The sequence below is a fragment of the Capra hircus genome, chromosome 4, assembly GCF_001704415.2.
Source record: "Capra hircus breed San Clemente chromosome 4, ASM170441v1, whole genome shotgun sequence".
NCBI lineage: Eukaryota > Metazoa > Chordata > Mammalia > Artiodactyla > Bovidae > Capra > Capra hircus.
Genome location: NC_030811.1, coordinates 21265913 through 21279309, shown reverse-complemented (window position 1 = coordinate 21279309; position 13397 = coordinate 21265913). Strand labels below are relative to the sequence as shown.

At 42.2% G+C, this 13397-nt stretch overlaps 1 protein-coding gene across 2 annotated transcripts in view; it reads right to left on the bottom strand.

Moving 5' to 3' along the window:
* LOC102175184 (solute carrier family 23 member 1) overlaps nt 1–13397 on the bottom strand; it is a 64737-nt gene that overhangs the window by 31659 nt on the left and 19681 nt on the right. For both annotated transcript variants that reach the window (XM_005679597.3, XM_013963518.2), the window contains exon 4: nt 2026–2185. In XM_005679597.3, the coding sequence (XP_005679654.2) occupies nt 2026–2185 (160 nt within the window). The remainder of the gene's footprint in view (nt 1–2025; nt 2186–13397) is intronic.

Sequence of the window (13397 nt, the reverse complement as noted above, 5' to 3'; positions counted from 1 at the left end):
CCACAGTTGCACTCATTTTACATGCTAGCAAGGTAATGCTCAAAATCCTTCAAGTCAGGCTTCAACAGTACGCGAATCATGAACTTCCATATGCTCAAGCTGGATTTAGAAAAGGCATAGGAACCAGAGATCATATTGCCAATATTAGATGGATCATAGAGAAAGCAAGATAGTTCCAGAAAAACATCTACTTCTGCTTCATTGACTACACTAAAGCCTTTGACTGTGTGGATCACAACAAACTGTGGAAAATTCTTCATGGGATGGGAATACCAGACCACCTTACCCGCCTCCTGAGAAACCTGTATGCAAGTCAAGAAGCAACAGTTAGAACTGGACACAGAACAATGGACTGGTTCCAAATTGGGAAAGGAGTACATCAAGGCTGTATTCTGTCACCCTGCTTATTTAACTTACATGCAGAGTACATGTTGTGAAATGCCAGGTTGGATGAAGCACAAATGGAATCAAGATTGCCAGGAGAAATATTAATAACCTCAGATATGCAGATGACACCACACTTATGGCAGAAAGAGAAGAGAAACTAAAGAGCCTCTTGATGAAAGTGAAAGAGGAGAATGAAAAAGCTGGCTTAAAACTCAACATTCAGAAAACAAAGATCATGTTATCTGATCCCATCACTTCATGGGAAATAGATGGGGAGACAATGGAAACAGTGAAAGACTTTATTTTCTTGGGCTCCCAAATCACTGCAGATGGTGACTGCAGCCATGAAATTAAAAATCCTTGCTCCTTGGAGGAAAAGCTATAACCAACCTAAACAGCATATTAAAAAGCAGAGACATGACTTTGCCAACAAAGGTCTGTCTAGTCAAAGCTATGGTTTTTCCAGTAGTCATATATGAATGTAAGAGTTTGACCATAACGAAGGCTGAGTGTCGAAGAACTAACGCCTTCAAACTGTGGTGTTGAAGAAGACTCTTGAGAATCCCTTGGACTGCAAGGAGATCCAACCAATCCATCCTAAAGGAAATCAACCCTGAATATTCTTTGGAAGGACTGATGCTGAAGCTGAAACTCCAATACTATGCCACCTGATGCAAAGAACTGACTGATTTGAAAAGACCCTGATGTTGGGAAAGATTGAAGGCGGGAGGAGAAGGGGATGACAGAGGATGAGATGGTTGGATGGCATCACTGACTCAATGGACATGAGTTTGAGTAATCTCTGGGAGTTGGTGATGGATGGGGAGGCCTGGTGTGCTGCAGTACATGAGGTAACAAAGTGTCAGACACGACTGTGTGACTGAACACCAACAAGCAGAACCCCCCACCATATAGTGTTTGTGTAACACTGCCCCTGCTCCAGAGGATGTGGGCCTTTGAGTTGCTCCAGGATTACATATTTAAAGTCAAGCTGGGAGGGAGATGATTGGACTTCCTAGAAATCTCAGGAGACCTTCACTGTCATATATTATTCCACCCATGAGCCATCCTTGACGCCTCACCTCCGAGGCCAGGTGAGGATGTTAGAGTCTGGAAGCTATGAGGCCTGCTGTCCCTGAGGGTGTGGCTGGGCTTTCTGCTGACAATCCTGTGTGCTGGCTCCCTAACCTATCATTTAGATAAGCCAACCTGGAGCACGGGCATCCTGGTGACTCAGAGTGTAAAGAAACTGCCTGCACTGCAGGAGATCAGGATTCCATCCCTAGGTTGGGAAGATTCCCTGGAGGAAGACGTGGCTACCCACTCCAGTATTCTTGCCTGGGGAATTCCATGGAAAGAGGAGCCTGGTGGGCTGCAGTCCATGGGGTTGCAAAGAATCGGACACAACTGAGGGACTAACACTCACTCAGCTCAACTTATCCTGGAGCATGGCCAAACTTTAAAGCCTGCTTCAAGGCCACCAGTTTCTTTCCCTGAATGACACAACTGAATTAAACAAGGACCAAGTATCTTAAAGTTTGTAATCTTGCCTAGCAGTGAGCTGAGAAAAGGAGTCAACTCCGAAGCCTCTTTTGAGGACCACCCCATTCCTCGCACCCTGCCCCCTCAACCCATTACCTCTCGGATCCTCTTCTGCCATTCCTCAGTGAATTCAGGTGAGCTGGTGTTCACCTGGCTGGCATTGAGGGTCCACGTGGGGCACGTCCAGGTGGGAAGAGACAGCATGGCCAGGGAGGGTCCCAAAAAAGCAAATGTCCCTCCCTGGAGAATGGGCAGCCTGGAGGAGGGGAAAGGAGACAGTTACCCATTAGCCCCTTCAACACTGGCCTGTCACTGGCCCCAGCAGAGGCCTTTTCATCCCAAGTTCTACCTTGGTTTCAGGGCAACACACGACTGCTGCAGTTCTCAGTTATAGGGAACTCCTGCTGCTGCTGCTGCTGCTGAGTCACTTCAGTCGTGTCCAACTCTGTGCGACTCCATAGATGGCAGCCCACCAGACTCCCACGTCCCTGGGATTCTCCAGGCAAGAACACTGGAGTGGGTTGCCATTTCCTTTTCCAATGCATGAAAGTGAAAAGTGAAAATGAAGTCGCTCAGTTGTGTCTGACCCTCAGCGACCCCATGGACTGGAGCCTTCCAGGCTCCTCCGTTCATGGGATTTTCCAGGCAAGAGTACTGGAGTGGGGTGCCATTGCCTTCTCCGATGGAACTCCTATCAGTCTCCAAGTCAGATCCATGAACTACGCCAAACTTTGGACAGGTAGGAGAGATGGGGAGGATAAGACCTGCAGACCTAATCCCAGTCCTGGAGATGCGAGCCCAGGAGCAGAAAGTCACATACTGGGAAACGATCTGGGGCAGCACAGAGCTCAGGGAACACAGTTTGGTGGGTGCCACTGTCTTCCTCAGTCCCAGAGAAACTTCCCCAGACCCCAGGATCAAAGCACAGTTCACACACGTCAAGTTCCCCCACTGACAAGAGATGCACAGCCTAGAATCTGGGTGGCCAGATTCCTTTGCGCCTTCAAAAATGGAAGGCAATTCCAGACCTCTACCTCTAGGCTCCTTTTTATCACATGGACTGAACAAGTTTGAGGTCCATTATTAGGGTGTGTGCCCTACACAGGCCTTTCTTCTTCCTGGTCAGCGTCTCACTCTGGCCTCTGCGAGAACTTCCAGCAGTGTCCATCTGACTTGTCTCCCTTCAAGGTGACCATAGCCTGATAAGTCAACCTCCAATAACCCTGTCTTACTAGCAGGTCAGAAGCTGTTAAGGCTGCCCTAGTCTCCTCCCCCTGCATATTATCATCAAACTGGTGCGGAGGGAGAGTGGAACAGAGGATCTGAGCCTCTTGCTTGCATTTGCCATGGTTTAGCACACCCAGTTTAGATACTTGTTCTTAACAGTACTAAAAGAGTACTTTTGAAATCAGGATTCCATGAAGATAGCTTAAAGAGTCTTGAGAACGAACGATTTTATTTAATGAAAATATAAAGTATATGAAAGGGTTTTACTGCCTAACTGGATTTTGTCCTGGCTGAACATAGGAACTAGCAACGCCTGAGCATCAGCCTCAGATGAGTTCACAGGCTGGTCAAGAGGGTGCACCCAGGCATGGAAAGAGCTTAGACCTCCAGGTGATTCTAACATCAGCCAGGGTTGAGAACAACTGATCTAGATTCATAAATCTAGACCCATAAGGCTCCAAAATAGATTGGAGTATATGGCACACACAGGGCAGGAAACATGGGTGATGGAATGGGTGTGTATGAATGATTTTTTTAGTTAAAAAATTATGGTGGGGAGAGATAAATTAGGAATTTGGGATTAACATGCATACTCTAATATATATATAAAATAGGTAAGCAACAAGGACCTTCTGTATAGCACAGGGAACTATAATCTCTTTTATAATAATCTATAATGAAAGAATCTATATATATGATATATATTTATATACATATATAACTGAATCAATTTGCTATATATTTGAAACTAACACAACATTGTAAATTAACTATACTTCAATTAAAAATTCATAGAAAGTATGAAGCTAAGTATCTTGACAGAGAAGGGAAACACTATACTTATATCATTACAAAATCCCTTTTGAGCTTTTAAAATGAACATAGACATCTTTGCATATCATAGGTACAGACAGTATGTAATACAAGACTTCTGTTTCAGTTTTTTGCTGTAATTTCATATGCGCATTTCATTCATTCAACAAATATTTACTGAGGACTTGCTCTGTGGGAGGCACTGGTTGTCAGGTATTGGAAACACCACAGTGAGTGAGACAAAATTCCCACTTATATTCTAGTTACATATTTCCTGGTTAGCCCTTGTACTAACAAACTAATCATTTACAGTAACGCACTCTCAGGGATTCTTTAAACAGTTTACAGTTATACTTATAAACAGTCCACCATTGCTATACCACCATGGCCTCAGCCATTTCAGTATTACTGGGTTCCATGAGGGCAGAGAAGTCTATTTTCCTTTTCTATCCCTCCAGTACCAAGGTTAGTATTACAAAATCTATCAACACTGGGTTTTCTGATTTCATTTTTTTAGTTTAATAGGCATATAATGAAATCCTGACAAATGTGAGTTTGCATTTCGTTAAGTCACAAAAGATGTGATTTTATGTCTGTTTTTCCTTGTCTATAAACTGTTTTACTCATTACATAGAAATTAGATACTGCAAAAATATATTTAAAACAGTTTTACTGATGGTGAGATTTGTTTTCACTTAAAAAATATTTTCTGTTATTATATCCCTAACTTAGAACTTATTTAAGGGATATTTCAAAATTTTCAGGTAGTTCAGCATTTTTCTAACTCTGTTCATGTTATTTTTTTTTCAAGATTATTACATGTAGTTGGGATAATGCACTAACATGATAGTTGCACTTTTTACCTTTTGTTTTGGCTGATGAATCTCTCAGCTTGCAGAATCTTAGTTCACCCACCAAGGGAACTTGCATCAAAAGCACTGAGTCCTCACCAGTTCCCTCTACCATTTTGAAACTACTAAATACATTTTATGTTCAAGAGCAAGATGAATTGTTTCCATTAATTTACTAGAGTGTATTCCTATGTCCTACAGTTAGATTCACACAACGTATCCATAAATTCTTCCTTCCCTCTCCTATACTCAGATCTTCCAATCCCATTTTCCATCCATTCCTGTCCCCCTCCCCACCTTGTTTTGTGAGCATTACCACCTTGCTCATAACTTCTTACTGATACTCTTTTGACAAAGATCTATGTATATTTCTTGTATTTCTACTAGTTTTTCTTTTATGCACTTTCTTGGTACATGTTTAAGATCTATGCATTCAGTATTACTACAAGGCTTTCATTGTTCTACATACATTTTACCTTTTTTGGTGACTTTAATGTGTATCTTAGAGCTGCTTTTAATTTCACAATTAACTTCATCTTATTTCAAAATTTTTACCTTGAATATGATTCACTATTATTATACATGTGCCTTCTAATTCTTTTGTCAACCACAGATTGTTGATTTTTAAAATTAAACATTTTAGAAATAGAAGGGCCATTTGAAGCATATCCAACCTGGCCTTATCACTTTATAGATAACTGATCTGGAGCCCAAGGTCATAGAGTTAACCAGGATGTCTTGGGTTTTTTCACCACTGTGCTATAACACCAGTTAAGAGCATGGTATAGACCAAAGGCAAGTTTGAATACAACTTTGCCTTATCAGGCGTGTGACCAAGCCATGTTGCCCAACTTCTGCAAGCCTCAGTGTCCTCTTTGACAAAATATAGTAGTAATCTCCCAAGGAGTAACTGTGAAGATAAAATATACGTAAGTGATTAGCACAATGCCTAGGGAAGAGCTCAATAAATAGAATAATTTTCATTATTATTCGCTCTGAAATGTGTGGTTACTTCTGGAAAGGGTTAGTCAGTCAGTTCAGTCACTCAATCATGTCAACTCTTTGTGACCCCATGGACTGCAGCACATCAGGCTTCCTTGTCCATCACCAACTCCCGGAGCTTGCTCAAACTCGTGTCCACTGAGTCAGTGATGCCATCCAACCATCTCATCCTCTGTCATCCCCTTCTCCTGCCTTCAATCTTTCCCAGCATCAGGGTCTTTTCTAATGAGTCGGCTCTTTGGATCAGGTGCCCAAAGTACTGGAGCTTCATTTCAAGCATCAGTCCTTCCAAAGAATATTCAGAGTTGATTTCCTTTAGGATGGACTGGTTTGACCTCCTTTCAGTCCAAGGGACTCTCAAGAGTCTTCTCCAACACCGCAGTTCAAAGGCATTAGTTCTTCGACATTCAGCCTTCTTTATGGTCCAACTCTCACATCCATACATGACTACTGGAAAAACCATAGATTTACTATATGGACCTTTGTCGGCAAAGTCATGTCTCTGCTTTTTAATATGCTATCCAGGTTGGTCATAACTTTTCTTCCAAGTAGCAAGAGTCTTTGAATTTCATGGCTGCAAGTCACCATCCGCAGAAAACAAAGTCCGCCACTGTTTCCACTGTTTTCCCATCTATTTGCCATGAAGTGATGGAACCAGATGCCATGATCTTAGTTTTTTGAATGTTGAGCTTTAAGCCAGCTTTTTCACTCTCCTCTTTCACTTACATCAAGAGTCTCTTTAGTTCCTCTACACTTTCTGCCATAAGGGTGGTGTCATCTGCATATCTGAGGTTATTGATATTTCTCCTGGCAATCTTGATTCCAGCTTGTGCTTCATCCAACCTGGCATTTCACATCATGTACTTTGCATACAAGTTAAATAAGCAGGGTGATAGCATACAGCCTTTGCATACTCTTTTCCCAATTTGGAACCAGTCCATTGCTCCATATCCTGTTCTAACTGTTACTTCTTGACCTGCATACATGTTTCTCAGGAGGCAGGTAAGGCGGTCTGTTATTCCCATCTCTTGAAGAGTTTTCCACAGTTTGTTGTGATCCACACAGTCAAAGGCTTTAGTGTAGTCAATGAAGCAGAAGTAGATGCTTTTCTGGAATTCCCTTGCTTTCTCTATGATCCATCTAATATTGACAATATGATCTCTTTTTCCTCTGCCTTTTCTAAATCCAGTTTGAACATCTGGAAGTTCACGGTTCACGTACTGTTGAAGCCTGGCTTCAGTCATATGAGGACTTCCATCATAGCTCAGTTGGTAAAGAATCCACCTGCAATGCAGGAGACCCTGGTTTGATTCCTGAGTCAGGAAGATCTGCGGGAGAAGGGATAGACTACCTACTCCAATATTCTTGAGCTTCCCTTGTGGCTAGCTGGTAGAAAATCTGCCTGCAATCCTGGAGACCTGGGTCTGATCCCTAGGTTGGGAAGATCCCCTGGAGAAGGGAAAGTCTACCCTCTCCAGTATTGTTGCCTGGAGAATTCTATGGACTGTAATGGGGTTGCAAAGAGTTGGAAAAGGTATGTATACCAAAACATTTTCTTAATGTTTCCTTAAATAACATGTTATAATATGGGCTTTTTGTTTTGTTTTTAAAGCTGTTGCCTGGCATTCCCATTTCTTAAAGGTTGGTTCTCTAAGATGTGCTTCCTAAGACTCTCGCTGTCCATTATCCCCTTCCCTTCACTCTTTACTATCTCATCTGTATGCTCAAGTCTGAAGAACATTCCCCACCATTTTCTTTTACAACAACTTGCAAAATCTACAGTCTCAGGAACAGTCCTTAGAAATTTGATAGGATTGGTATTTTAAGTGGTCAAAGCCACAGATATGTGTCCGTGGGGGTACTATCAACATCTAAGCTTATATAGTGTTTTAAAGTTACACAGCATTTTCTCATCCTTATCTCAAGAGTATTGCAGGGTGTGTAGCACAATGCTGCTTTGTCTCTGTATGAGGAAACTGATACTGGGGGAGGTGCCAGTGGCAGGGTTCAACGGGGAAGTGCAGAGCCCTGATCAGAAAGTATGAGTCAGGGGGCCAAATTGTGACCCAGTATGTTTGTTATAAGAACAATTGATAAGAGGACATGAGGTAAGAACAAACTTCTTAAACGGTTTATGGTAATGATTATGTGAGTAATTTTTCTCATCTCTTAGTATATATGAATACTTCCATTTGGGCCCATAAAGTAGGAACAGCTAACCTTTCGGAAGTATTGGGAAGTTAAGCTTCAATCCTTCTCTCTGAGTTCTCATGCACTTCATAAAAATAGTATACATGACACTTGTTAAAGACATTGAGTCAGGCTTTACTACAAGGGGGCTACTACAATGGGATTTTGTAATAGAGGAGAGAGATCAGGCTCAACTCCCAATATGACAAGGAAAGGTGAGAATTTATAGCCAAGGAGGAGGGTGGTGTTCAGTGGATAGAAAATTACTAAGAGGAAGCATCAGGGTAAGGAGAGGATTCATGATGAAGACAGGACAAGGTGATCAGACATCACCTGGGGATGATGGAGAATGAGGAACCCAATCAGAGAGTCAGGGTGGATATTCTGGCTACAGGCATTGAGCAAGATTCTTGCAAAAACTGGACCCTGCAGAGGCCAACATGGATGCTCAAAAGTCAAGCCTAGTTGAACAGTTGTTTATTGGATGTAGCTGTAGGATGATCAGTCAATCTTGTATGTTAGACACTATGACTAAATGGATCTCTTCCAGTTAAATAGACTCAGCACAACTTGGGCCTGTACAAAATACAGCAGCAGAAGGGGGAAGATTGCCTAAGACTCTGGAGTTCCTAAAACTACACTGGAAACTAGAAAGCAAGGGAACAGTGATTTCAAAATTCTGAAAAATAATTTTTTTCCAACCTAAAACTCTATATCTAGCCAAGTTATCAATCAAGTATGAGAATAGGATCAAGATATTTTAACATATGGAGAGTCTTACAAAATTTATCTCCCACGTGGTCTCTGAGGAAACTACTGTGTAATCATGTTCCTCCAAGAAGAAGAGAAAGGCATGGGATCAAGAGATCTAGACTTGAAAACTGACATGAAGAGAATTGCCAGGATAAGGGTAAAGAGGGATCTCAAGATGACACGTCTAATATACACCAGGCACGCATAGCGACTGTTCCAGACTGTTCCAGACTGTTCCAGACTACAGCAAGTCAGAGAGCCCCAGGGGGTAGTTCATCAAGAAGATGAACCTGATAGCTACCTGATGCGAGGAAATTTTCAAGAAGAGATTTATACAACAAGCAGAGAGCTTATCGTTGAAATGAAAATAAACAGAAACTTTAAAATATTTTTTTTAATATATTAATTTTAGAGAAAACACACAGGCTTTCCTATTGGCTCAGTGGTAAAAAATCCGCCTGCCAAGATGGGAGCCATGGGTTCAATTCCTGGTTTGGGAATATCTTCTGGAAGTAAATGGCAACCCCCTCCAGTATTCTTGCCTGGGAAATCCCATGGACAGAGGAGCCTGGTGGGCTACTGTCCACGAGGTCTCAAAAGAGTCAAGCATTACTTAGTAACTAAACAGCAACATTATAATGCGAACACTCAATGTTGACCTATGCTGGGAGGATGTGATTATAGGATGATGGAAAATATGCTTATATGTGGTAGGAGTGAGGGGCTGTGAAAGAAAATGAAATCAGTCATCCATATTGGCACTTAAGTCACTAGTGCATAAGACAGAAGTGTATTAATTAGAGACTCCGGGGAAAATAGCTAAATAATCAGCTTGGAGGCATGAGCGTGCTTGCCTCTGCCTAGAAGAAAGGGGAGGCAGATAGATCTCTTTCTCTGGTAGGAGAAGTCTGTTTGTCTGTCTTCTTTAAACCCATCACTACCTACTGCCTTGGGAGTGCCTTTGACAGTCCCCCACGTTGCTCCAGTCCTCCCTTCTGATCTGCCCCAAAGATTTGCACACCTATTCTTTTCTTTTTCCTTTTAAGGGCTTTAATGCTGACCACCACAGGGAAACAGATTGGGAAAACAGAGATAAAAGCAGGTGAATAGACAAAGGTTGCAGAATCTGGGAGGTTGTCTCAAGCCTGGAGCCTTGAGCCATATCTCCCAGCCCCACTTCCAAGATGGTAATGGGAAGTCGACTGGACTTTTGCTCTCAGGCAAAGTACATCATGTGAAATGCTGGGCTGGAAGAAGCACAAGCTGGAATCAAGATTGCCAGGAGAAATATCAATAACCTCAGATAGGCAGATGACACCACCCTTATGACAGAAAGTGAAGAACTAAAGAGCCTCCTGATGAAAGTGAAAGAAAAGAGTGAAAACGTTGGCTTAAAACTCAACATTTGGAAAACTAAGATCATGGCATCCAGTCCCATCACTCCATGGCAAATAGATGCGGAAAGAGCGGAAACAGTGACAGACTTTATTTTGGGGGCTCCAAAATCACTGCAGATGGTGACTGCAGCCATGAAATTGAAAGATGCTTGCTCCTTGGAAGAACAGCTATGACCAACCTACACAGCATATTCAAAAGCAGAGACATTACTTTGCCAACAAAGTCTGTCTAGTTAAAGCTATGGTTGTTCCAGTAGTCATGTATAGATGTGAAAGTTAGACTATAAAGAAAGTTGAGCGCTGAAGAATTGATGCTTTTGAACTATGGTGTTGGAGAAGACTCTTGAGAGTCCCTTAGACTGCAAGGAGATCCAACCAGTCCATCGTAAAGGAAATCAGTCCTGAGTATTCATTAGAAGGACTGATGCTGAAGTTGAAACTCCAATATATTGGCCACCTGATGAGAAGAACTGACTCATTGGAAAAGACCCTGATGCTGGGAAAGATTGAAGGCGGGAGGCGAAGGGGACGTCAGAGGATGAGATGGTTGGATGGCATCACCAACTCGATGGACATGAGTTTGAGTAAGCTCCAGGAGTTGGTCATGGACAGGGAAGCCTGGTGTGCTGCAGTCTATCACAAAGAGCTGGACACGACTGAGTGACTGAATTGAACTGAACTGAAAGATTCAAAGGGTGTGGGGCTCATGAAACATGTCCTGATACTTTTCTAAGAAAAAGTTTTAAATGGTTCTTATTTCTCCCAGTTATAAAGCAACACATGGACTCTGCAGAAAAATTAATGGTAAATAAAAATACAAAGCATAAATCACCATAATTCCACAACCCAGAAATAATTATTAACATTTTGTTCTAATCATTTTTTAAGCCTTGAGTAGATAAACTCTATCAGCACACATACAATATTGGTACATACCTTTCATATATAATGTGTATCACCCAGAAATAACCTTTAACATTTCTTTGATTCCTTTTGCCATCTTTATCTAGATAAATGATTATCAGTATACATAAGATGTATTTCTCTCATGGGCTTCCCTGGTGGCTCAGCAGTACAGAATCTGCCTGCAATGCAGAAGACCCAAGTTTGATCCCGGGGCTTGGAAGATCTCCTGGAGAAGGGCATGGCAACCCACTTCAGTATTCTTGCCTGGAGAATCCCATGGACAGAGGAGCCTAGCAGGCTACAGTCCATAAGGTCACAATGGGACATGACTAAAGCGACTTAGCAAGCATGCACAGACTTCCAGTGGTACATCTGGTAGCTTGTGCGATTTGTCATCGAGGCAAGGGCAAGGTGGCTGCAGACCTCTGGCTATGGGCATGGACTTTCTGCAGAACCTAGCAACAGATACAGAGCTTGGGCAGATCGGAGCCCAGCCGCAGGCAAGTCCATGGAAGAAAAGGACCCAGGCTGATTTGGGCAAGACTATATAGAAGCCAGGTCTGAATGTACTTTGGACAGAAATACCACTTGAGACATTCCCAGGAAAATAAAAAGGGAGATATATCACTTGGAACCACTCCAGGAAAAGAAAATCCCAGGTAAAAATGAATAATTCCAGAAATGGAATTATTCCAGAAATGGAATTAAGACCCAGAATTACACAGTCAATATTTCATTTCCTTTAGTGATTGCATTTAAACTTATTGCTTTCTTTTGAAATGAATGGTTACATAAATTCAGAACTGAACACCTCAGTGGGAAGGCCCTTGGGGGATACACCCAAGACCCCTAAAGTCACACCAGGGAGGCAGCCATCCCTCTGCCAAGGGTTGCAGCTGCCTGCCCACAATAGGCACTGCACTCTTCAGCTCTTATCAGGGAAGCTGTTTTTTGCCTCTTATCATTCCCTTCGACTATTTAACATGGTTTTAATCATTAACATATTCTGAAATCTTATTGCAGTATCAGCATTTTTGTTTGCAGTCTAAAAGGTACACATTAAATACTGTTTATCAAATAACCTGCAATCAAATCTACTCAACCTGTAATCAAATCTACTAGACCTTTGCTTCACAGGCTATCAGCTAGTTTTATAATTTCTAATGTCTCCTCCCGGGGTCCAGCCCCGGTGGATCCAGGGAATTCGAAGCATGGACGGCGCTGGCGTGAGAAAAATGTATTTATTGATTGATATAAGATTAGATTAAGAAACAATAGTGTAGTAGGAAAATTAAGTGGAAGAAGAGGGCTGAATAACTTGGATTACGCGGAAGACCAATAAAATTCCAGACAAGGAATTTGCACCATCTATGTTGGGCCATTGGCGCTCGCTTGAATATCTAAGGGTGCCTCACCTTAGGCTCCCTTTTGCACGGGTCTTAACAGCCAGGGCAAGTAAGTAGACTTGGCGAGCCTCCGCGCCCCAGATGGAAATTCAGCCTGAAATTAGAGTGAAGAGGAGAGGAAAGAGAGAGAGACACGGGAGAAACCAGTCCAGCAACTAGCTCCGTCCTCTATTGTTCAGAAGGCCTTTTATACTTTTGATAAAACATGGGGATCAATGGGTAACACAAAGTTGTGCAGCGTTAGCAGTCCAGACTCTTATCAAAACCAGGCTTTTCTCTCTGCACACCTAATTGTATACACAAGTCTTAGGTAATTTACATCATCTTCCAGCCAAAAGGGCCAATTAACATTTTACAGCCTTTTTTCTGATAAGGGTTTGTCAACCAGAAGACTTATTTGTGTTGATCTTCCCAAGGTCTGGTGCCACTCTCAGAAAGCACTAAATAAAGTTACATTCTTACACAGCAAAGATACAGCAACTTATAACAAGTAGAGGGAGTACAGTGATTTACAGCAAAAGAGAAGCAATTAACTCAAAAGTCTAGTGTTGCTAACATCAAAACTACTATGTATCTTTGTCTACATCCTGCTTACACTGAGTAACATCCTTCCAAGGCCCTAAAAGATAAAGAATATGAAGGTCTGGCAGCAATCCTTGAGTCAACAGTGAAAACCCGTCACCAATATGATTTTTAACTCTTTAGAAAAGGCTCTGTATCTTTAAGATCCTTTTAAGCTTTGTGCCTCTCGCGGTTGGGGGGCTGTAAGCAATTCACAGGCTGTGTAAGAAGTCTGGGGAACCTGTTAGGCAAGCTAGAGCTATCAGAGGGGGTTTAACTGAAACATCCCTTTCAAATGCAGAAGGTTAAAGCCCAGATTTGACTTTTTCCAGAGAATATCAGAAGAGTGGAAAAGCAGGCAG